This window comes from Cavenderia fasciculata (assembly GCF_000203815.1).
Source record: "Cavenderia fasciculata unplaced genomic scaffold Scf_Dfasci-G-o-80e12.f1-5, whole genome shotgun sequence".
NCBI classification, from domain to species: domain Eukaryota; phylum Evosea; class Eumycetozoa; order Acytosteliales; family Cavenderiaceae; genus Cavenderia; species Cavenderia fasciculata.
In genome coordinates, this window is record NW_004457735.1 from 1,538,102 (window position 1) to 1,562,634 (window position 24,533).

At 36.6% G+C, this 24,533-nt stretch overlaps 8 protein-coding genes across 8 annotated transcripts; 5 read left to right on the plus strand and 3 right to left on the minus strand.

Annotated features, from left to right (window-relative positions):
* Positions 1–58: 58 nt before the first annotated feature.
* Positions 59–1,651, minus strand: DFA_05434 (beta-lactamase family protein; the record flags this gene model as incomplete). Its single annotated transcript, XM_004361096.1, has 1 exon — positions 59–1,651. One exon carries the CDS (start codon positions 1,649–1,651, stop codon positions 59–61), a length of 1,593 nt encoding a protein of 530 aa, XP_004361153.1.
* A 329-nt stretch (positions 1,652–1,980) lies between these two features.
* Positions 1,981–5,436, plus strand: DFA_05435 (uncharacterized protein; the record flags this gene model as incomplete). Its single annotated transcript, XM_004361097.1, has 5 exons — positions 1,981–2,353; positions 2,441–2,849; positions 2,936–3,516; positions 3,576–4,064; positions 4,166–5,436. 5 exons carry the CDS (start codon positions 1,981–1,983, stop codon positions 5,434–5,436), a joined length of 3,123 nt encoding a protein of 1,040 aa, XP_004361154.1.
* Positions 5,437–5,577: 141 nt separating this feature from the next.
* Positions 5,578–7,173, minus strand: DFA_05436 (uncharacterized protein; the record flags this gene model as incomplete). Its single annotated transcript, XM_004361098.1, has 1 exon — positions 5,578–7,173. The coding sequence occupies one exon, from the start codon at positions 7,171–7,173 to the stop codon at positions 5,578–5,580; it is 1,596 nt and encodes a 531-aa protein (XP_004361155.1).
* Positions 7,174–7,411: 238 nt separating this feature from the next.
* DFA_05437 (uncharacterized protein) lies at positions 7,412–8,310 on the plus strand (the record flags this gene model as incomplete). Its single annotated transcript, XM_004361099.1, has 2 exons — positions 7,412–7,493; positions 7,712–8,310. The coding sequence occupies 2 exons, from the start codon at positions 7,412–7,414 to the stop codon at positions 8,308–8,310; spliced, it is 681 nt and encodes a 226-aa protein (XP_004361156.1).
* A 345-nt stretch (positions 8,311–8,655) lies between these two features.
* Positions 8,656–10,518, plus strand: DFA_05438 (Protein phosphatase 5; the record flags this gene model as incomplete). Its single annotated transcript, XM_004361100.1, has 5 exons — positions 8,656–8,875; positions 8,956–9,336; positions 9,409–9,517; positions 9,604–10,174; positions 10,234–10,518. 5 exons carry the CDS (start codon positions 8,656–8,658, stop codon positions 10,516–10,518), a joined length of 1,566 nt encoding a protein of 521 aa, XP_004361157.1.
* Positions 10,519–10,714: 196 nt separating this feature from the next.
* On the minus strand, positions 10,715–12,845 carry DFA_05439 (inositol 5-phosphatase 2; the record flags this gene model as incomplete). The annotated part of the gene is made up of 5 exons (XM_004361101.1): positions 10,715–10,876; positions 10,936–11,780; positions 11,856–11,979; positions 12,062–12,652; positions 12,726–12,845. 5 exons carry the CDS (start codon positions 12,843–12,845, stop codon positions 10,715–10,717), a joined length of 1,842 nt encoding a protein of 613 aa, XP_004361158.1.
* Positions 12,846–13,273: 428 nt separating this feature from the next.
* Positions 13,274–23,368, plus strand: DFA_05440 (uncharacterized protein; the record flags this gene model as incomplete). The annotated part of the gene is made up of 3 exons (XM_004361102.1): positions 13,274–17,088; positions 17,162–17,832; positions 17,913–23,368. The coding sequence occupies 3 exons, from the start codon at positions 13,274–13,276 to the stop codon at positions 23,366–23,368; spliced, it is 9,942 nt and encodes a 3,313-aa protein (XP_004361159.1).
* A 515-nt stretch (positions 23,369–23,883) lies between these two features.
* anapc11 (anaphase promoting complex subunit 11) lies at positions 23,884–24,215 on the plus strand (the record flags this gene model as incomplete). The annotated part of the gene is made up of 2 exons (XM_004361103.1): positions 23,884–24,022; positions 24,100–24,215. The coding sequence occupies 2 exons, from the start codon at positions 23,884–23,886 to the stop codon at positions 24,213–24,215; spliced, it is 255 nt and encodes an 84-aa protein (XP_004361160.1).
* Between the last annotated feature and the right edge of the window lie 318 nt (positions 24,216–24,533).

Here is a 24,533-nt window from a genome sequence, read left to right on the forward strand (position 1 = left end):
TCACAAATTATTATATAAATATATTTACAATTTTTTTAATTAACCTTTTGTTTGTTTTTTAAATTTCTGTAATCTTTTGTTGTTGTTGTTGATCACCTTTTGGAACAAAGATATTTGCCAATTTAGTTCCAAATTCTATAATACCTTTAACACCTTCTAAATTGGCCAATACACATACAACTACTCCATATTTTGGAACGACTACAATGATTGATGATCCTCCTACTGCTGCCCCAGTATGATAGATTATTTTGTTGTCCAATGTATCTGTTACTCGACGAGTAGAAGTATTGTCAATTGGATTGATATCACCTACAATCTGTCTATTTTTAATTTGATGGTTGGGTTTAACAGACCATCCAATTGCATAGTCTGTTGGTTTACCGTTATTTGTTTGTTGTGTGTGAAAGATAATATCGAGTGTGCTACGTTTTAAAAGTTGTCCACTTATAATGTAGGTACCGAATCGACATATATCTTGAGATGTAGAGAGGATACCACCACCTGCATACTTGTATGAATTGTTGGCCAACTCTGCATTGACCAATTGAGGGTTGACAGAGACACCAGTGGAAGAGTATCGGTTGTTTGTGTTTTTGCCACCGGTCAGTGCGTATTGACGTGACCTGTTTGAAATGATCGTGTTGTGTTGGTCGGCGTACGTGTCGTACATTCCACATCGTTGAAAGACACGGTTCTTCATAAAACTGATAAAGTCAGTCTTGGCAGCACGCTCTATGATCGTGCCGATCAGTGTGTATCCAAATGTACTATAATTGTACGTTTGTCCAGGTGCACTCTTGTCGGCATCAATCCACGGATCAGACACAAAGATGGCGAGTGGAGGTGGCAGCTTGTCCGGGTTATCCCGTACCGCGTCCGACACGTATTGTTGTACACTGAATATCTCGGTTGTCGCACCGCGACGGTAGTGACGAATACCGCCAATATGCGACGCGACCTGTCGCACAGTAGGTGCGGTCTCTGGATACGCAGGATTGATTGGAAACTCGGGCACGTACGTCTGCACCGTCGCGTCGACGTCCAACTTGCCGTCTTCGATCAGCAACCCGACAGCTGCCGACGTCAACGCCTTGGAGATGCTAGCAATCCTCATCTTGGTGTCTGGTGTCACGGGAATAGCATTCTCGACATCAGCATATCCAAACCCAGCCTTAAAGACCGTATCTCCCCGCACCATGGCACACACACTTACACCTGGGATCAATTGTTGTGACATCCAAGAGACCACCTCTCTCGATGCTATATCCCTCTGTTCCTCTGCATTGAGTGTTGTCGATGCACCGGGTACATAACTATCTTGTTTCCAAAGAGGTGTTTGTTCTCTTTCCTCCTCCTCTGACGATGAAGGGTTCATCAAATCAGGTTGAGACTTTACTTCACAAAGTAATACATTATTTGCTTTGGTATTTCTAATGTTGAATAATATGTTTCCCAATATTCCCATCTTTTCTTTCTTTTGATTTGTTTCATTATTATTATTATTATTATTACTATTATTATTAATCTGATTGATGGAACCAACACTACTACTACTATTATATTGATAGATACAACCTGTAGCTATAGCAGACCCAAGTAATATCTTTCTAGTCTTTTTGCTAAATAGCAAGTTCTTTAATCCACTCATTATCTATTTATCTCTATTTATCTCTATTTATCTATGTATGAGTGTAGGATAGAGTAGAGTAAAACATATTCAATATTGTGAAGAAGAATTAAATAATTAAAAGTCAGATGAATGAACTTAAGGTGACGACACTATTAGTGGGTGTGAAGGAATATACAGGTAAAGTTTAAAGTTCCTTTTGGTTTTCAAAAAAATCAAGAAAAGGTGTGATTGGGGGAAAAGAGTCGATTCCTCAATCATTGACACACCCATCATTCACTTCATTTCATCAAACTAATCATCATCATTCAGAGGAGAGAGATAGAGATATCGAGTAGAGAGTAGAAGAGATGTTGAGCGGATCCTCACAATCAGTCAGTCGAAAGAGAATTGTGTTATGGAGTCCTCACCAAACCAATCAATTTGTAGTTGGTGCTTCTGATATGAGACTCTATGAATTTAGAAACAATAATAATAATAATATAAATAGTAATAGTAATACTTTATTGAATAATGTTAGTGGTAATAGTATCAATAACAAGTTGTTTAATAGCGCAAATAGTTTAAAGAATGGTGGAGGTGGTGGTAGTGGTGGTGGAGGAGGTATAGGATCAAACTTGAATACAAGTAGTAACAATAATAATAGTTATTATAGTCACCAACAAATACAAAATAATACTGCAAATAATAATATAGCATTTGATATTCAGTATCCTCCTGATGGTATGTATAATACAATACAATCATTGATTGATCAGACTGATATGAGTACTTATATTTGTTTGTTTGTTTCTATCAATCTATATATAGATTGGATACCAGAAGATAGAAAATCAATAGAATTAAAGAGTGTAAATGTAGATGTTCAATATCTAAAGTGTATGACATGGTCACCAGACGTTTCCGATGTCAATCTATTGGCATGTGGTTTGGTGAATGGTAGAACTGTTTTGACTAGTTTCTCATCGGTCAATAGAATCGTAAAAGAGTTTGTTCCAAAACATACAAGACCATGTAACAGTATTGCATGGAACCCATTCAACCGTTCACATATTGCTGTTGGTTTGGATAAAGTTCGTGGTGATAATTCAACTTTGGTATGGGATATTAATTATCTTAGTAAACCAAAACAATCCTCAACGTCATCATCATCATTTTTCCAACAACAACAACAACAATTAAATAATTATTCATCTCAAATTGATGCTCCTCATTCAATGTAAGTTCAAAACAAAAAGAAAAAGAAAAAAAAAGAATGAGTGTATATTAATATTTGTATTTGTATTTGTTTGTTTGTTTGTTTAGACAACAAGTTTCAGAGAATGGATTTAGTACAGCACCATTAGAACCACCAGAGACTATTAATCAACCGGTGTCAGAGTTTACATTGTCAGAGGCGACTTTGGCATTGGCTTGGATTCCAAACAACCCATTCTGTTTGATCATTGGTACGAGCAGCAAATGGCTACGTATCTATGATACTAGAGATACAAACACTTCACATTCTGTTGCTGCACATGCCAAGTCGGTTTGTGGTGTTGCAATAGATCCGTTTGATAACAATCGCATTGCCACTATGAGCGAGGACAATGTCGTCAAGATTTGGGATATGCGTCGATTTGACGACCCAGTATTTTCCATCAACACCAACTACAAATCTGTTTCACAAATGGAATGGTGTCCCACCCGATCGGGTATTCTCGCAACCAGTGGTCGTGAAAAGAATACCATCAAACTTTGGGACATTAAATCTTCTAGTTATCTTCCATCAATCATTCCAGATTATACAAAATCTCCACGTACTGATCGTAAATCAAATATTAATGATCAATCTTCTCATTCAACTTCAAAACCTTCAAAGAGTAAGAGACACACATTTAGTAGTAGTAGAAAGAACAACCTTTTCATATATATTTAGTTATTAACAATTATTTTATTTTTTTAGTTCATATATCATCAGAAGTAATTTCATCATTCTCTTGGCATCCAACAAATGAATGTAGAATGTTGACAGTTTCATATACAGGTATTGTAGAGGTGATTAGTTTGAATGAAAGTATACCAGTATCATGGTCACCACAAGGATCATTATGTTTTTCATTTGGTAAACATTGTATTGAAGGTCCAAACAAGGGTACCTCTTTGGAACCACCCACCAGTGTTTTGGAGCGACTCAACAATGATGGAAGATATCGTAAAGATATCTCTCAATTGATGAGAGAACGAGCTATTCTAGGTTACTCGGCCATTGTAGAAGATAATGTAAATCTATCGCAATCATTTGCAGAAAAGGATATCAACTTTTTATGGAGTTGGATTCAAAAAATACCAAATAATCTTCAATTATTTAGAAAAAAACCAACAAAACCTGAAGATGTATCAAAAGAACATGATTATGTTGGTATTCAACATATTTTAAATGAAATTCAATCTTGTAAGAAAGAAAATAGAAAAAAAAAAGAAAATAGAGAAAAGAAAAGAATCAAAAGTATTTATTTATTTATTTATTTATTTTTATTAATTTATTTTTTGTAGATTTAGTATCAAATTCAATTGAAACACAAAATGGATTCCAAATTTATAAATCTGGACAAAGATCACTTTGTATGTTGATTTGTGGATGGGGATTTACACCAAATCAACCTTTGGAGTTTTTATTGGCTCGATTGGAAAAGGGTGGTGAATTTGAAAGAGCTACAGCATTGGCAGTATTCCATCTCGATATTAAACGTGCCATTTCTATTCTATACAATGGATGTTTAATGTTGAATTCACAGCAACAACAAGTATCTAGTAATTTATTAAAATCACAACAACAACCACCATTCAACAATGCCATCTATCTTCAACAACAACAGTTTTTCAATTCACTCAAGGAGAGAGAAAACCAACTCAGAGTATTGTCGATTGCGCTGGCTGGATTTGGTGATGGTGGATCGGGTGTCAGTCAGATTTGGAGGGATACTTGCAAGATGACCGCACGTAGTTTTAGTAATGCCTATCTCAGACTGTGTCTAGAGTTCCTCTCGACCAACATGTCAAGTGTCGAGTCTGTTAGAGAGTTGATTGCAACGTTGAACGAGTCGGGTGTGTCACTCGTAGACAAGATTCCATTGGCGTGTCGTTACTTTGAGCAGTCTGACTTGTTGGCATTTGTCGATCGCCAGACCAACGCCTGTGTCGAGCAGGGTGACCTGATGGGCATCGTGTTGACGGGTCTCACACCAAAGGGTATCGACTTGTTACAACACTATGTCGATCGAACAAGCGATATCCAGACGGCAGCACTTGCCACCAGTCTCTTGGTACCCAAGATCTTCCGTGACAAGCGTGCCAAGAACTGGCTGCAGATCTACAGCGACCTGTTGGACAATTGGCAATGCTGGCACCAACGTGCAGACCTCGACATCCAGCTCACTAGCGAGACACCCCCCTCGCAGATATTTGCACGTTGCGGGTACTGCCAAAACTCATTCTCTTTCGAGTCGGTCACGAGTGGCTCGATGGTCGGCAGAAACGCCAAAATCAACGCGCGTGCCAAGGTACCGTGCTGTCCGCACTGCAAGCAACAGTTGCCGCGTTGTTGTCTTTGCATGATCCAGATGAACTGCATGGTGCCAAGCATGGACTTTAAACAATCCAACAAACAACAAGAATGGACAGAGGGTGCAGAATCTTTTGACGAGTGGTTTACCTGGTGCCAAACCTGTCGCCACGGTGGTCATGCCACCCATCTTTCAGATTGGTTCAAAGATCATATCGAGTGTCCGGTCACTGATTGCAATTGTAAATGTTCTTCAATTTAAATAATAATTTATCAAAAAATATAAGAATGAATAAATCCAACAATTATCATTTATTTAAATCGGTCTTGCATCCTACAATGGATTCCCACTCGAAGAACATTTCATATTATAAAACTTTGGAACCTGGTGGGCCAGTACTATTTATTTTTTTAACTTTAATAATCGGACAGTCTCTGTCATCACTCGGAGCTTCTCTTCCATCTCTCGTAACTTCTCATCCTTCTCATAGTTAATTCCGATTGTGGTGTGCTCGTGAATTAGAATGTCCAAAAATGCCAGGATAACACCAGTTTTTCCGATTTGAGGTTCAGCATCTAAAACAATGATATGTTTGAGAAGAGAATCATACTGTTTATCATTTGCCTGAGGGTGTTTGGGCCCAGGTTTATTTGAAGCTTTCATGAGTAGATGGGTTGTTGTGAAACCCAACTCTTCAAAAGTTAAATCTGGGCGATCTCCCAAAGAAAGAAAAACTGTTGCTGGATTACCAATGTCCTTGTGTCCAGCACATCTTCCAACATCCTGAATAAAGGTCGCCTCTGAGGTATGAATCTTTGAATAGGGTCCTTTGTATCGAGCACGAAGATCGAATGTTTTGCAGGTATCTGGTATTCTCTCTCCAATTCCAACCATTTTGTTTAGAATAATCAGACATGGAAGTCCCTTTAGATCCCCAACACATTTTACCATTCGACCTTTTTTGTTGAGATAATTTCTAGCTTTGTCGGATAGTTGTTCCATGATATCGGGGGACGATTCGTAAAGGGCAATGACTTCGAATGGAACCCATTTTTTGTAGTCTTCATTCTCCCTGATGGAATTGTTGAGTTGCTTGATGATTTCATTATTGGATAGTCTAACGACAGCGATGGGTGAATCGTCAGTTTGAGGATAGTCGACGCCGAAATTTGTTTGGCAATCACAGAGTAAAGAGAAGAGAATCTCTCGCGTCTTGCCCATAGGAGTCCTCTTGTTGGCATACTTGAAATAGGGTTCCAGGACTTGGATGTACTCGTTTTTTATCACTTCGCTTCTTTCTATGGATTTTCCGAGGATGGCTTTGGAGGAGTGGTACTTTAGGTTCTCCACTGCAACATAGGATGGGCATTTGAAGGGTTCTTCTTTTTTAAGTTCTTTCCAATCGACATGACGTTTTTCCAATTCGGTTGTCAAAGTGATAACTTCGATGGTTGCAGAAACCAACAATACCATTACCTTTTGGTCTTTCCACTCTTCCTTGGTCTTTTTTATGAGTTTTATAAGAAGGTTGCTCTTTTTCCCATCCTTACTCGCTCCCCAATGTGCCTCGTCGATGACCAACAAATGAAAAGCATCCGTCTGATTAAACCAAATATCGGTCTTTTTACTGTCTTCAATATCGATGTTATTGAGCACTCTTGAGGAATGATCTAAATATTGCTTCTTCTTATGTGTCCAATCGTAGTACTTAAAGAATGATTTTACATCCTTTGTCGTTTGTTTTTTGAGACTGACAAACGAAGGCCCTATGAAAAGGAAATTAATCTTTGGAAATATATCATTAGCACCAATGATATTATTCTCGATTGCCACTGATTGAATTTTTTTGGCAATGTTGTATTGTGTATTGTAGATGGCGAGGCCTTGAGAATCCACGAAAATGCCACTGTTGTTTAAATAGGGATATGTTGTTGATGTTGTTGATGTTGTTGATGTTGCTGTTGTTGCTGTCGATTTTGTTATTGGTGGGGGGTCCATGTCTAACTTGGGGGTGCACTGATGAACAAATGATATATGGATCACAAAAAAAAAAGATATGCTGGTGGTTCAAAAAAAAATAACAACAAAAAAATTAAAAAAAAATTGGGCAACCAACATATCTATTTGCTTTGACTATTCTTCTACGGAGAAGTATCGGAAATGATCAAACACCGTCTTTAGCATCTGTTCAACTATACAAAGAGTGTTAAAAGGGTAGATTGAAAAGCTTGACAAGATGGAGGAAGCTTGGGAAGAAAAAATTAGCCACCTCAAAAAGATTCATTTAAATTTACATAGAAGAGATGATAATAATGAAAGTGACAGGAGGTTGAACCATATATCATTGCACAGGCGACGCTAAATGAATTTCTCTCAAGGAACGAGAACCATTTATTAGGTTCATTGAGGAACAGACTCTCGTATGTGAATGGCAATGTACTGGTATATGAACTTGTCATCACCCGAGCTCATGGAGTACTTTCAGACTGGTTTACAGAATGGAAATCAACTAGTCCCCTCCACACACATTTCCAAGGGATTTCTACTGTCGATCTCACTGTCTCACCAAAAGCTATTGTACATCAACCAGATAGATCATATGTTCCAAGAGGCAGAGCCAATCCAGTTCAACCTCCATTGTTAGCAGCTGATCAAGACAATGCACCATTTCCTACTATGGTTGTAGAGATTGGTGTTACTCAGTCTCTCCAGTCACTCCATGATAAAGCCATAGATTATCTTTGTGCAACCACTGATATTCAAATTGTTTTATGTATTTCACTTTGGCCAAGAAGAAGAAGAGGAATTATAAATACCAATCTCTTTCAAATGGTTGCACTCCTTTATAATAGAGTGTATTCTGTCAATCACCCTCAAACCGTTATTTCCTTTGGGACAGCTCCTCTTCATCCTTTATCTATTGAATCTATTCAAAGATGGGGATCACCAAACCAAGTCCAAGGACATATCAAAGTAGACACAGTACCAGTACAAACAAATGATATCTACACCATTAAAATCCCATCAGAATCTTTATTCAATGGAGTACCAGGTGGAGTACCAACAGGAGTTCCAGCAAACATTCCATTAAATCTTTTAGACCTGAGAGACCAATTGACCGATATTCAATTTTAAAAACCATGATCAAAAATAAATAAATAAATAAATAAATTTCTCATTTTGTATAGTATCCTTTATTTATTTATTTATTTTACTACTGTATTATCTTTTGTCAAGTTCATAATAATAATAGGTTCATAAAATATGAAGATCTATTCTGGCCAGACACGATAAAAATAAATTATATAATTATTTTCAATTTTTTTGTTTGTGAACCAACTTTCTTCAAAAGCTCATCTTCTGACAGTTATAGTTATAAGATAGAAACATATATATCTTTTTTACATATATATTTTCGTATCATAATCATTATCCCCATCACATTGTTGTATTATATTATTGTATTAGAGATATAGAAGGATGCCTATTCAAAGAGTAATTGAAATCCCAAAGAGAAAAAAGGAGGATAACAACCAATCCACAAAAAAGAATACAGCTGCTGATGCTGCTGCTGCAGAGAAGGGTTCAAATACATCGATATTAACAAAGGAAGAAGAGCAATTGTTGGCATCATTAACACAAGAGCAACGTGTCAAACAATCCGATGAATATAAAACTAAAGCCAACAAGTATTTTGGAGGTAAATAGAAAGATAGGAAAACATTATGCTTTTCAAACAAAGAGATATCTTACTTACTGCTTTATACATTATAATTTTAGAACAAAAACATGATTTAGCAATTGATGAATATACCAAAGCTATTGCATTTAATCCAACTGCCATCTTATACTCGAATAGATCGTTTAGTTATTTCAAGAAAGAGTTTTTCGTTTTAGCATTGGAAGATGCTCTCAAGGCAACTCAACTAGACCCAATGTATGTCAAGGGTTACTATCGTCTTGGACAAGCCAACATGGCACTTGGCAACTATGACGATGCCAAAGCAAACTTTGCAACTGTCGTCAAAAAGTTCCCCACCGATGCTGAAGGCAAACAAAAATTAAAAATGGTTACTACTCTCATTAAAAAGAAGGCTTTTGAAGAAGCTATTCAATGTTCAAATGAAAGTCCATATTTATCTTTGGATATTGATTCAATGGGTATGTAAAAGACAAAAAAAAAAGGTTGAAAGAAAGAAAAATAATAATATTTACATTTATTTATTTATTTAGCTGTTGAAAGTAGTTATCAAGGACCACATTTTGAAGGTGAAGAAATAACTTTAGAATTTATTAAAGAAATGATTGGATATATGAAATCACAAAAATTATTACATAAAAAGTATGTAACAAATCTAAATGAATCAAAACAAATTAGTTTGTTTATTAATAATATACTTATTTATTAATTTATTTCTTTTTGTTTAGATATGTTATGAAGATTTTAAAGAAATCTTATGAATTATTCACAAAATTACCAACATTGGTTGACATTGACAAGGAAACATCAAAGAAAATTACAATTTGTGGTGATACTCATGGACAATTCTATGATTTGCTTCATATTTTCGAATTGAATGGATTCCCATCAGAAGACAAGCCATACTTGTTCAATGGTGATTTTGTCGATCGTGGTTCATGGAGTTTTGAAGTTATTATCACATTGCTTTCATTCAAGCTTCTCTATCCAAATCACATGCATCTTACTCGTGGTAACCACGAATCCATTGAAATGAATCGTTTCTATGGTTTCACTGGTGAAGTATTGCACAAGTACAGTGAAAAGGTACACGATCTCTTTACTGATCTATTTGTCTGGTTCCCACTCGCATTTGTTCTCGACAATGATTATTTGGTGGTTCATGGAGGTTTGTTTGGAAAGGATGGTGTCACTTTGGATGACATTAGAAAACTTAATCGTGCTCAACCAGATAGTACTGAAAATGAATTGGTACAATGTTTATTATGGAGTGATCCACAAACAAATAATGGTATTGCTGTATGTACAAAACTAATATATATAGAGAAAACAAACAATTAATTAATATTTTAATTTAGCCATCATCAAGAGGAGTTGGTGTTTATTTCGGACCAGATGTTACTAGAAAATTCTTGAAACAAAATAATCTTTGCGGTGTCATTAGAAGCCATGAAGTCAAGGCTGATGGTTACCAAGTCGATGATGAGGGATCGGTCATTACCATTTTCTCTGCTCCAAATTATTGCGATCAATCAGGTAATCTTGGTGCATTCATCAATTTTACCGATAGCACTGTCAAGTTTACCACCTTTTCAGAGGTTGATCATCCAAACCTTCCACCAATGTTTTATCAAAAGAACTAAGAAGAAAAAGATAGAATCCCTCCCCATAAACAAATTTTAAACACCCTCCTTGCTCATCCTTGCTTGTAACAGATCTGTTTCATATATAGATAGATTAGATAGTGATTATTTTAAAATAATTAATTATTAGTAAAATAATAAATTAAATAGATACGCGTTTAATATATTATGTGCCTAATGATAATTATTTATTTATTTATTGAAAATCCTTTGCAATCAATTGGAATGGAGTATTATTCTTTTTAGATTCAATATATTTTTTAGAGTAGATTAGATAAATCTTTTCAATTTCTTGAATCATTAAAGTAATATCACGTTGTGAACATCCAATAATTGATTCAAATATTTGACAAAGTACCTAAATAAAATATATTAATATTGGTGATTCAATTTGTAAAATACTGTTTGTTTACTTACAGAATTATAATTTGATTTAAAATTCTTTCCAAATGATTTATATTCAAATTGATTGTTATTATCAACCTTTACATTTGAATTTAATACAATATTATTAAAATAATCACTAAATATTTTCTTTTCAAATTGTTTATCTTGATTTGTTGGACTAGTAGTAGTTGAATTTGAATTGTTATTGTTTGTATCTTGTTGTTGTTGTTGTATACCATTTTTATAAATTTGATATTTATCACTAATAAATGTTTGTAAATAGGATTTATCTCTTTGATGAGTATCATTGATTGGTTTTTTTCGCAAATCTTCATGTGAAAAGTTCCACAACGATCCATTTTGAAGGTAATTATTCGATTGTACCATATCAATGACACTATATAACCATTTTTCAAATTTGAATGGTTCTTCTTCCTCTTGTGTTGTTTTTTCTTTTTTCTTGTTAGAATCCTTTATGTCTTGTACTTGATCTGTTAAAAATACTCTTATACCATAATCCTCTTCCTTTTTATCTTCATCACTATCATCCTCTTCGCTTTCACTATCACTACTACTGTCATCACTACTACTACTATCATCCAAATCCATTGAATCTTTTTTCTTATTACTGCTAGTTGAAATTGATTTTTGTAAAAAGTCTGGATAACTTGATTCCTCCAAATTTGTTTCCAAATTGTATTTAATGTTTATACAAAAGAGAATGAGTGAAGATGCCAATACATCGGAATTATACGACATAAAGAGTGATAGATAATTATCCAATATCTTTTTTTTTCTATTGATTGGTTTCTTTGCCAATTCAAAAGGTATTTTTACAATTGTATAAATGTGAATGGCCAATACCAATATTGATTCTAGAAAATAATAATAATAGAAATGTATTAGTTTTGTATAAGAGATTTATTCCATCCGTCATCGCGACAACATACTGGGTAGACCAAGTTGTGAACATATTCTAGTTAATATTAATGCCATATTCATTTCAGGCTCAAAATTTAAATATTCAGATAGATTTTTACAAGTTGAATAAAGTAATTTATAATTATAGTTATTCTAAAAGAGTAAATAAAGTATTGGTTAGGACGCATCCAAAAAAAAAAAAGAAGAAGAGACTGGATTGTTGGGTTATACATACAAAATTAGTCCATTTTGGTTGATGATTTGATAGTTTGATAGGGATTTGACCAGTATGAACCAATCTTAGTAAATCACAAATCATAATGGGTTCTTTTATCCATGTCAATGATAGAAAACATATACCAAGTGTTAGCAATGGTGATGGTCTAGATTTCATTCTTCTAACTTCTTTTATATTATTTACACCGTCCTCGTCTTCGTCTTCGTCACTATCACTATCGCTATCACCTTGTTTTTCCTTTTCCTTTTCCTTTTCTTTGTCTTTGTCTGTAGCACCAACAGACGACGACGACGACGATGATGCTGCTGATGGTTTTGATTTAAGTTGTTTCGCATTCTCGCCAGCCTTGAGTGACAAAAGATAAGAATGCCATAATTCACCAACTACTTGATACAACTGTTTGTTGAATTGCATTTGTTTGATGAGTGAAGTTGCTTGTAGTTGTAAGAGTGTTTGTAGTATATGATATCTATTGTCTTTTTGTATAGTTTTGAATGGTTGTGTATCTGTATCACCAGGCTTTTTAACTCTTGTCGTTCTTACTGCTGCTCCTCCAATTTCAGCTTCTACTTCTTGTGAAATGAATGACTAGAGAATATACGTATAAGTATAAGTATAATATATCTTTATATTTCAATGTTGTTGTAGTAGTAAGTAGTACCTCTAATCGCATATGACAATTATTACAATTCAAGAAACCAACATCATCCTTTGAGAATGTGATAGAACCACAATGTCTACATATTGGCTTCTTGCTCTTTACTGGTGTATGTGAATCCATAGTTTGTTGTGTTCGATCTACATTTAGTTAACTTGTATATAAAATATATGTATCTCGTCAAATATAGTGAATATGTTTATCTGTGCAAAAGATGCATCCGACCGAAAGTTTTCGCGCCTTTGCACATGTACTCACCAATGAAAATAAAAATACTCAGTTCTTGTTTCCCGGAATTGTCAAGTCCATTAATAGTATAACTCCACACATACAATATATATATATACAAGAGAATAACTATTATTCTTTATCTTTTATCTATCTACATATATACACTCCACACATATATTTAATTTCCACAGCAATTATACATTTAAAAATTGTATGTTATGTGATGAAGTTCTGACTTGTAGACTTGTACTTACTTTCTTACTGTACAAATATTGCAGAGTGTAGATATAGATATAGATATAGATATATAGAGTATAAGAATGAGTGACTATCGTAGTCATGAAATATTCATAACACATGGAGATGATATAATGGATGAGGCTTCAAGTGATGATGAAGCTGGTGGCGATATGATGGAACAAGATAAACCTCCAAAACCACCTACCGCACCAAAGACAAAACAATTAGCAAAGGTTAAACCAGAACCAATAGAGACTGAAGCAGCACCACCAAAATATGACTTGAATGATGTGTTGATGGACGATGACTCGAGTGACAGTGGAAGCAGCGAGTTGGACTTTACATCGTCATCGTCGGAAGAGGAAGAAAATAGTGGTGACGACTACGTACCAGATCGTGGTGAATTATCAAGTGACGATGAAGAATTCCAAATGCATTATACAGAAGAGAGTACATTGAATCATGTATTCATGCCATCGTCATTGCCAACTTCATGGAGCGAACAAGATAGACATGGTGAAAAGCAAGCTGTTTCTTGGTTAGCCGATTATCTGTCTGATCAAGATGACCTTGCATTCGAGTCTCCATTACCATTGGACAAGGTTATTTCAAGATATATTAGAGATATTGAAGCACCACCAGCTCCAGAAGTGCTCGTAACTCGTTTGCAAGCACATAATGCCAACACTCCTATGGCTGTCTACATCAAACATTCAAATTGTATCATCGTGTTTAGAAGTATCGGTGAAGAGGAAATAGAGATTGACACGATCCAAATCATGCCAGTCAACGATTTTAATTGCATGTCTATGAAGATGCGATTACTCGTTCCTCATTCTACCACAAAGGTGGCGGCTGCAAAGACATACGAGAGAACGTTTATCGACTATCTCGTTGCACTTCGTGATACTGCTGCTCCGATGGCCATGTCTCTCCCCGAGATCAACGGAAAGCGCGAGGAAAGGGGTATCATGTCTCCTTGTCTTGTCACTGATTGGTTGTTACCATCTTTGTGTGGTACGGCAGTAGACCCTAAAGACTATGCACTTTGGAAGAGTGTGCGTACCGAAATGATCGTAGACACCAAGGTTGATAGTGCTCCATGGAGACGTTCACCTATTTATCAAGGTGCAAAGAGTTTGATGCATCTCTTGATCAACATCTATTCGCCATATCATCCAGAAGAGACTTACAAGTGTCTAATGATTGGGTACAAGGGTTTCCTCATCGAGAAGAGCAAGCCATATATCGTACTTCGAGAGGTCATCAAAAAGTTTACATTGCAATGTGAAAAGTTAATCAAAAAGTATCAAAGAATCGATTATGATGTTGTCATGGGATCGGTCAAGAATGCGTCTGATATTGTAGAGGAGGCATCAAAGGCGTTGGACAAACAATGGCAAGGTTTCTTGACCTACGAAAATGGAACTGGAAATATCGAACTTCAAGTCAGAGGAACATGTGTCAAACTTTCAGAAGAAGCCAGTACACAGTTCAACTTGCGTGAAGCCAAGGAAAAGATAAAGAGACAGGCTGAATTTAGATCAGCACAAAACACACATCACGTACAAATCAGTCCTGCATCGATGGGTATCAAGGAACCAATCATCTTGCCCGGAAACCTCATTTCAAACGATGTCAATGCCATTGCCAAAAAATTACACAGTATCTTGACCGACAACAAAGACTCTATCGAAATCGTATTGCTTGCTCAGATTGAAGAGATTCTTCCTCACATTTGGAATCAACGAAAACGTGTCACAGACTCACAATCCATTCTCGATCTATTCAAGTCGTACGTTGAAATTGCCCAAGAATTCTATAAAACCAATCCCATGTTGTTTAGTCGTATGATTCTCACCAGTTATGCGTTTGTAGCAGTGTTGGATCACACTGCAGCCAACTTTAGCAACGATCCACAGAAAACAGCATTGTATAACAGCAAAGCTGCCTATGTCAATCTTAGAATTCTCGGCAATCTCTTGCTTTGTTATGGATGGCAATACGATTTGGCAGAGTCAATCGAAGACTACTTTAAAGATCGAAATTGTCATCAAGCCACTTTGGAAAACTCTATTTTCGGAATCAAAGATAACAGTTTGGCACATCAATGGGGTTTGAAATACCTAAACAACATTAGAAAAGAACTGGTTGCCGAAGGTGATAGAAATATGAAGGCAATGAAAGAAACATACAGAGCAACAAGAAGAAAATTGGATGCAGATTTAAAGGAAGCAAAGTCTGCCTATGCCAGAGCACGTGACCAACGATCAACAAGAGCCGCCCAAAAAGAGATTGATGCGGCCAACAAATTCAAGCTCAAAGTCTATGAATTCCCTCTGCCAAAGCTCGAGGTGGAGCAACATGTTGTCATTTTTGAAAACAACATTCCACCTGCCATTTCACATGCTCGTGATGCCTATGGTCTGTTGGCATCCATATGCGGAACCAAAGGATCGTTTTCAATGCAAGACTTTTGGTGTGATGACCATACCAAACGTCTCATTTCATTGACGAGTGACACTAAAGCTCTATCGAAACAAAAAACACTTGTAAATATTACCGTTATCGATAACACTGAAGACTCGTTTGCCATCCAATCAAGACGTCATGTATCGGGTATCGGTTACACTCTCAAACACACTCTGTCTCCCTTGGAGAAATGGGCCATCGTCATTAAAAAAATGACCCTTCAAATCCCACCAGCCATTCCAGAACACAGCTTGCAATGGATTGTCGAGCAACACGAAGGTGCCAGCGAGAATGAAATTCTTGCCAAGCAACTATGTACACCTGCATCCATGTCGCAATTGGATTATCTCAAGTTTGGATTTTTGCGTTGTGGTGGATCTTTGCAACTACTCAACATACTTAGATTCTTTGAAGAGAATAGTAATCTTAATAATATCCCAACTTATGTATTGATGCATCAAATACTTTATCAGTGTGGTCCAGCACTCGACGAAAAGATCGTTGAAGAAGACGCACCCATTCTCACTAGACCTTGGAAGAACGTGTTGAATGACGACCAGTACATCTTGATTCTGTGTCAAAACATTCAAAGACTACTCGAAGAGAGTGAAAAGAATTGGGAGTCTCACTATCAACTCACCTTTTTCATTCAGTTGATTACAACCATCTCAAATATTGCCGATCTCGCAGACAATCAAATGCTCTTGGACACGTTGGCCATGTGTCGTGGTGTTGCTCAAAAGTGGACCGAAAAACTCGAAGGTTTGCGTAGCAAGGCCCTTTTAGAGAAAAACAATGAAGAGTCTCAATACTATCAAAGCAAATTGGTGCATGCCAGCATTTGCACAGTCTTGACATTTGACTGTCTTCCCGAAATCGATGATATCAAAGGATTAGAATATCTCAAAGCCATCTCAACCATTAAAAGACACACCTTTAATGAAGCATTGACCATCACTACCGTCGACCCTGAACTTTTCAGTCATCTAATGGTCAAAGTCAATTGTATTTCATATCAAATGGCAATGCAATTAAATGTTCATTTAGAAACTCAAGATGCAGTTTTAACAAACTTTGTTTCTCGTCAAATGGGTAATCATAGAAGAGAACAAACCGTACTTCAAAATCAAAATCAAAATAATAATAATAATAATAACAATAATAATAATAATAATGAAGATCATTATGCACATCAAGATCAATATACCTATACTAGATGGAAAAAGATTAATGAAAGTGGAGTACTTTGGACAAGTAGTAGAAGTGATGGTGTTTCAGTACAAGTTGGTATTTTCGATGGCTCCTTTTTCATTAATGGTGTATCATTGTTTAGACTTCCACCAGATGTTGAAAATAATACACTTTTCCGTAACACATTTGGTGGTTGTATTTTAGATGTTGAAGTTATTGGTGATAGAAGATGGTAAATATTTAAAAACAAAAACACACAAAAATTTTAATATATTAATATTAATTTTTTTTTATATTTATTTTAGGAAAACAAGTAGAAATTATAATGGTAGATATTATGAATTTGCGTTAATAGATGTTGAAGATGCACAACCAGATGTTATTATTCTTGAAAAGAATGAAACAAGTGGAAATGATACATGGTATTTATTGGATCCAAAGTACTTGAAGGATAATGATGTCCCACCTTCAATGGCCAGAGAATACTCTCATTGGGTAAATCCTCACTCTTGGGCTATTCAGTTCCGTCCCATCAGTTTTACAAAGTTTGCCAAATTCTTTGCCAGTGAACCAAAGTACTCTGGAAACATTCACAATGGTGAAATATTAAACGACAAGAAACAAGCACTCGTCAACTATAACAATTTTAATCTTCAGGTTAAAAAGTCGATTGAAAAGGTTTTCAATATGGCAAGTCCTGAACACATTCACATTTTCCTTGCCGGTGAAAACACCTATCTCATTCACCTTTACCAATATGGTCTCGATTTCCTCACCTCGGTAGATCGAACGAATTCTGCCAAACCAATTGGAACCATCACATCACTCCAATACTATGGATATCAGATTGCCAATCAACAATTCCTTGGTACTTTAATTGGTCTTAAAACTATTCTAGTTTTGGAACCAAGTATTGCTGGTATTTCTGATAAAAAGGTTATTCTTCCTCATGCTTCATTTAGAGCTGCTCATAAAGGTAAAAAAAAAGAAAAGAAAAGAAAAGAAAATATAAATATTATTTATTCTAATTTCTTTTTTTTTTTCTATTTTTTTTAGAACCAACTAGTACAAGATATAAAACAAAGTTTCATCATACAACAGCAGATACTTCAAATCTTCAACATCCAGCCTACTTTATTTACAATGTAGATGAAGAATTGGGTTTGTTAAAGGCAACCAATACCGAAGCAAACCTTCAGTTGGCTTTTGCTCATGTCATGACTAGTCAATGTTTCCCTGATCCATTTACTGGTATTAGTGGTGTTGAATCTGCTATTGAAAAGTTACAGAGATTCCAAATCAATGTTCCACTTTCCGATCAATCAATGTCGATTCTCCAAAACATTGGACATATCTCACCTATTCGTAATCCATTCCCACCATCACAAAAAAAGAAAGACCGTGCTCCCATATTCCAAACCGTCGAGTACACTTACCCCAAGTTACCAGCCACCTATGACTTTTTGGTTATTTATGCACTCGATCTGATTGCAAAGTCCAACGGTCTGTCATTCCTTCATCCACATCATCAACAACAACAAAAAGAAAAGGAAGAGAAGGAAAAGGACGAAAAAGACAGAAAACAATTGCCCAAGGTCGCCATGTTGAATGAAATTGCATGCATTCGAAACCAACACATGATTCCAATTCAATCTGTGCCAATTAGTTCTAGTACACTCAGCAAATACAAGAAAAAGGAATACTTGGCTGGACATTCCCCAACCGATGTAGTAGGATACATTGCACGTACTGCCTACCTCTTTGAAACACCACAAGTCGGTATGCCAATTATCAACTTTGACCCAGTCGAATTTATCAAGCAATCGGTTATTTGCAAGGGTATGCGTGGTCCAGTCTATTACAACAGTTTCGCAGACTTGTTTAATCTTGCGTTCCCACTCGTCAAGGATGAGAGACAAATCGTTTCAGAGTATTGGATTTCATTGTACACCTATCTTTTCAAGGTGGGAAGAGGAGACTCTGAAAAATTCAAATATGTTTTGACCTATCTCCAACTGTACTGGGGTTACCAGAAACAAACGTTTGACCATCTCGTATTCCTCTGTCGTACGGCTACTCCCATTCCCGACCCTGAACTGTACATCAAGTTGACAACCTACCCCAACCCAGCAGAGACATTCTCAGAGGGACCAATCAAATCGGCCATTGAGAAATTCTATCTCCAAGACAATGATATGTCGAGCTATGGTGTTGTCAGAGGTATATTAAAACAAGCTCTCATTGCCAACGTATGGGAAAAGACAGCAGGTGAGATTATTGCACCCAAGTACATTTGGAATATCAAGCCTGGATCACCACACACTCAACACGTCGATGTTGATTCCCTCAATGTAGCATTGACCAGAATCTTCCAGACATGGATTGATAATCGTAAACTTCAACAGTTTGGTGAAAAGGTGTACCATATTATTAGAGAAGCAGACTATAACACGATCGATGTGCCAAAGAGCAGACTTGTGCTGATTCAAGCAAACATTGCACAAGACATGGAAGAGGATGAGTTTTATATGGGCATCCACGCACAAGGACAGCAAGCTATCGAGTCACCAATCGACCAAAGATGGTTAGACTTGTGGGAGAATGGTTATGACGTTGAATTTGAACAGGCACTCAACAATTTGAACCAACAACAAGTACCTACCAACCAAATGATTAGAACACCTGCTTTGGACTCGTTTTTGGAGGTTGCCAACATTGACACTACAATGAAGAGCATTTTCTATCAAGATTTGAAAGAGAGCAAAATTTCACTCGTTCAACACATCAAAGATACCAACGATACACGTGGTGTATTGGCAGGTGATGACAAGATCAAAGCCGAGCTCACCAACCTACTCGAACAAATCAACGAATGTTCAGCTGACATTTGGAAGATTGTATCTACCTATTATCATGCATCAAATGATGATCTCCAGAAAATGTATCAAATTGTAGGTCTTAAAAAGAAACCAGTTTGGATTACAGCCTATGCCGATTTTGACAAACAACAACTCTACAAGAACCAAGAAAATTACAACGAGAATACACTTCCAGAAAAGGTGTATCAATTGATTGGTGCTCACATCCTACTTCGTACCTACTCTCAAAAGGTCAAGAGATGTATGACCAAAAAGAATGGAGACTTGCAGTCTGAACTTAAACATACTAGATTCACTCGTAAATGGGTACCATCTCAATACCCATCTTGGATTCTTTTTGAATTGGAACAGAATCTATGGATTCGTGACGATCAGGCTGAAATTGCAATGATGCTGCTTAGTAGTGAAAAGAATGTCTGTACGCAGATGCAAATGGGTGAAGGTAAAACATCGGTTATTCTACCCATTATGTGTTTGGCCATGTCCAACTCTGCCAAGGGAGTACCTAGAATCTCTGTTTTACTCTCACTGTTCAAGACCACTATCCAGGATCTTCAAAAACGTCTTGCCTCTGCCATCATCAACCATCCCATCTTTGTATTCCCATTCAAGCGTGATATGGGCAGCGTACTCAAGAATGAAGAGATTGAAAAGGTCAAACAAAATCTCGAGAGTTGCAAGAGAGAACGTGGTATCATTTTATGTCACCCTGAACACTTTTTGTCATTCATGTTGTACTGGAAACTTCACTTTGAAAAGCTTGGCTCGATGCGTCATATTCTAGAATGGTACAATGACAATGTATTTGATATTATGGATGAATGTGATGAATTGCTTTCATTTAAATACCAATTACTCTATCCATGTGGTACAAAGTCTAGCTTGGATGGTGGATCTGGTAGATGGTCTCTTATCCAAGAGGTACTATTAGAGTTGAAAAAACTCCCTCATCAAGGTTTAAATGACCACGTTGTTGAATGGATAGACAGAGGATCGGCAAGATTCCCAATGATCACTGTTTATGACCCTAAAGAAGGTTTGGTTCTCTGCAAGAAACTCTTGGATACCATGTTAAGTAATCTTCCATTCCACTCTACCACCGAGCAAAGTCAATGTATTCAAAAGTTTTGTTGGAAGGATATTGACACTTCGCTACAAGATCACCAAGAAAACTATAAAAAGATCCAATCGTTTAGCAAGAATCAAGATATTATCAATAGATTGTTGGTTTATAGAGGTTTGTTTAGTTATGATATCCTCTTGCACTCTTTGCAAAAGATTTGGTCCAAGGATTATGGCACACGTGACTTGGAACGCAAGACTGGCAACCATTCAACACTGATGGCTGTTCCATACCGTGCCAAAGACACACCATCTGAACGTGCAGAGTATGGACACCCAGAGTTTTCAATTCTCCTCACTCACTATACCTACTATAGTCAAGGTTTGAACTTGAAACAATGTAAAGAGGCGTTGGACCGATTGTTAAACAGATACAAACACACAGCTGCTGACATTTACAAGTCATGGGTCGAATTTGATGGAACCATCAGTGCAGAGTACTTGGACATTAAGTGTGTCTTGTTGTCTGACAGTTCGTTGGTCAAAGAACTTCACACACTCTTTAAATACAACATGAAGACAATCAACTTTTGGTTAAACGAATTTGTATTCCCACAAGAACTCAAGACCTACTCTGACAAGTTGTCTGCCAATCCATGGCATATAGTATCGGAAAAGAAACTTAGATCATCTGGTTTCTCTGGTACCAATGATACTAGATGGCTCTATCCCATCTACATCTCTCAACAGGATCTTGGAAAGTTGAAATACACCAACATCCAAGTCATCCATTATATTCTCGGTCAACAAGCTGCCTACAATGAAGTACATGTACTCAAGCGATCCGACGACATTATCCAAAGATTGGTAGATATGAAAGTCAACAAGAATGTATTCCCCAATGTGTTTATTGATGCTGGTGCACTCATGGTAGATCGTACCAATCTCAAAGTTGCCAAGACATGGTTGGAAATGACACCAAGAGAACGTGTTGATGGTGTTGTCTTTTTCCATGAAGATAAGCTTACAACACTTGATCGTGAAGGCAAACTCCATCTCTATGACCAGAGTACTTTTACCGATCGTATGGATCGTGTGTTGGTGTATTTGGACGACTACCATACACGTGGTGTCGACATTAAACTGCCAGTTGGTTCTCATGCCATCGTCACGGTCGGTGTCAACATGACCAAAGAAAAGCTCCTTCAAGCATGTATGAGAATGAGAAAACTGGGTAATGGTCACACCATTTCCATGATGATTAGAGAGCAGATGGATGTAGGACACAGTGTAAACGAGATTATCCATTGGACCATTTCAAACTCGATCAACCATATTATCTCTGGTTTCCCACTTTGGTCATTCCAAGGTATGGAGTTTTCTCGAAGCAATGTTGGTTTGGGACTTGCCGATACCAACTCCAAGGTCTTTCAAAAGATCTCATCGTTCCCTTCTCGGGTCACACTCGACATTATGTATGCAGGTCACTTTACCGAGCGAAAGATTGTCGATGTCGTACAGGAACATAGCAAGATTGTAAAGGCGATTTTCAAAGTCAATACAAAGGGACTTGACGAAGAACTCCAACAAGATCTACTCGACAAGCAAAAAGAGATCTTGTTTAACATTAACAAACACACCAATACGCTCATCCCCGATGCAACCGTATCTTCAGTGTCATTGGAAATGGAAGAGGAACGTGAATTTGAAATAGAACAGGAAAACGAAGAAGAACGTCAGCTTCCCGGCAATGCCAACCCTGTCGCTCTCAATGCCATCGATCGCAGTTTGTTGGATCTCGTTATTGGACGAAAGACCATCAAAGACAAGATTGAATGTATCAAGCCAATTGCCAAGATCTTTTCACAAACCTCTCTCGACGGTCTCATCCAACAAGGTTTGTTTAGCACCAAGCTACACGTAACCTCTGCCTTTTTAAATTCCGTGTCTGATGATATCAAGCGTGACGACTATTTCAAGCAACTCAACTATTGTCTGTGTATTTGGAATGCAGATGGTAACCCAGACATCATCCTCGTATCAATGCATGAAGCATCCCAACTTCTTCCTTTTATCACAAAGCATTTAAAGAATCCAACCATCCTCAAGGGTTCTTTGCATCAAACCCTCAGTCACTGGAATGCCAACCAAGAAGAATACTTTTTGAAACAGTATACGCCCGTCCCCGCCCACGTCACTCCAGACCACCTCCAATCTACATTCCTTCAAAACCTTTTGCTCCATTTGAATGTACTCAATGGAAGCAAATACTTTGACAATCGTCTCGAAGAATTACATGAATTCCTCGGAATCTATATATCAAAGGACAGAGACGTAATGTGCCAACTCATCGACAAGGGCTTTGTTGACAGTTTGGGATATGTCGTTAAACTCCCCGCCAAGAAACCTGCCGACCTCGAGGATGACGCCGTCTGGGAGAAACTCAAATCTACCAAAACCTCTTGCAAATTTAAATCAAATCCTTTACTCTTTATTCGTAGAAACTTTGAATTAAATAGAATTCATTCACTAAACTTTAGTGATTTCCAAAATCTTTTAATTAATAAATAAATCAAATCAAATAATAATAATATTATATTGAACAAACATCTCAAATAATATATTATATATTTCTTTTAAATTAAATTAAGGGGGTGTGGAGTCTACCATTGTATTACCATGATAATAGTGCGATTCATGGTCGATAGAAGACTATTTACAATTGAACAACATAGTTGTCATTGATATAATAGTCTTGAATGCTCCGTAAATAAATTAGATTAATCATTAAAGCCATCGCAACGTGTGGAGGCAGAAAGAGATTAAGCTTTCTAGAACAGATACTACACATAATCAGAGCATAAACTCTGAGAGAAGGTGTTTGGCCACAAGGCTATTAAACCAAGTGACAATTCTTTTCGATCACTCTACCAGTGTATTTATAGTTGTTGGGTGATCTATTTGTGAATATTGAATAATAAAGATTATTTTGAGTATTCAAGAAAATTATTGAATCTATTTTTCATTGTTGCAAAAAAAAGTATATTTTACTAGTGTAAATAATACAAAACTATATTTCTTTCAAGATGAAAGTTACTATTCGAAAATGGCAGACCGTATCTTCGTGGCATTGGGATGTTAGTGAAGAATGTTGTGGTATATGTCGTATGCAATTCGACGCTTGTTGTGTTGACTGCAAAATGCCAGGTGACGATTGTCCTCCAGGTATGTTTTAAATGATCATCAACCGATCACTTTATTGGTCAATCACACTAAACCCCGATTATCTTTACTGTATATAGTTTGGGGTGCTTGTAAACACGCCTTTCATATGCATTGTATCTTAAAATGGTTAAATTCTAATCAACAACAATGCCCAATGTGTCGATCTAATTGGGAATTTGTTACTACCGATTAGTTGATCATTTGATATGATAAAGACATTATTATCATCATCATCAATCATAGACCACTGCATTATCTCTCTACCTTGGTTATATATATATAACATCTGACTATTTGATGGTCATACAATTTTTGAAAGGTCTATCATTTAACAACATATGCTGGTTCACTGTTGTGATCGACCAACACAAAGCATTGATACACAACACTGTACAACACATTCGTTCAATAAGATAATAATAAACATGTAACGGATACATATTAATTCAAAGAAGTTTCTTGTTGAAGAGCTACAAATATGTCTTTATTTACTTTTCAAACCATTGGGTCC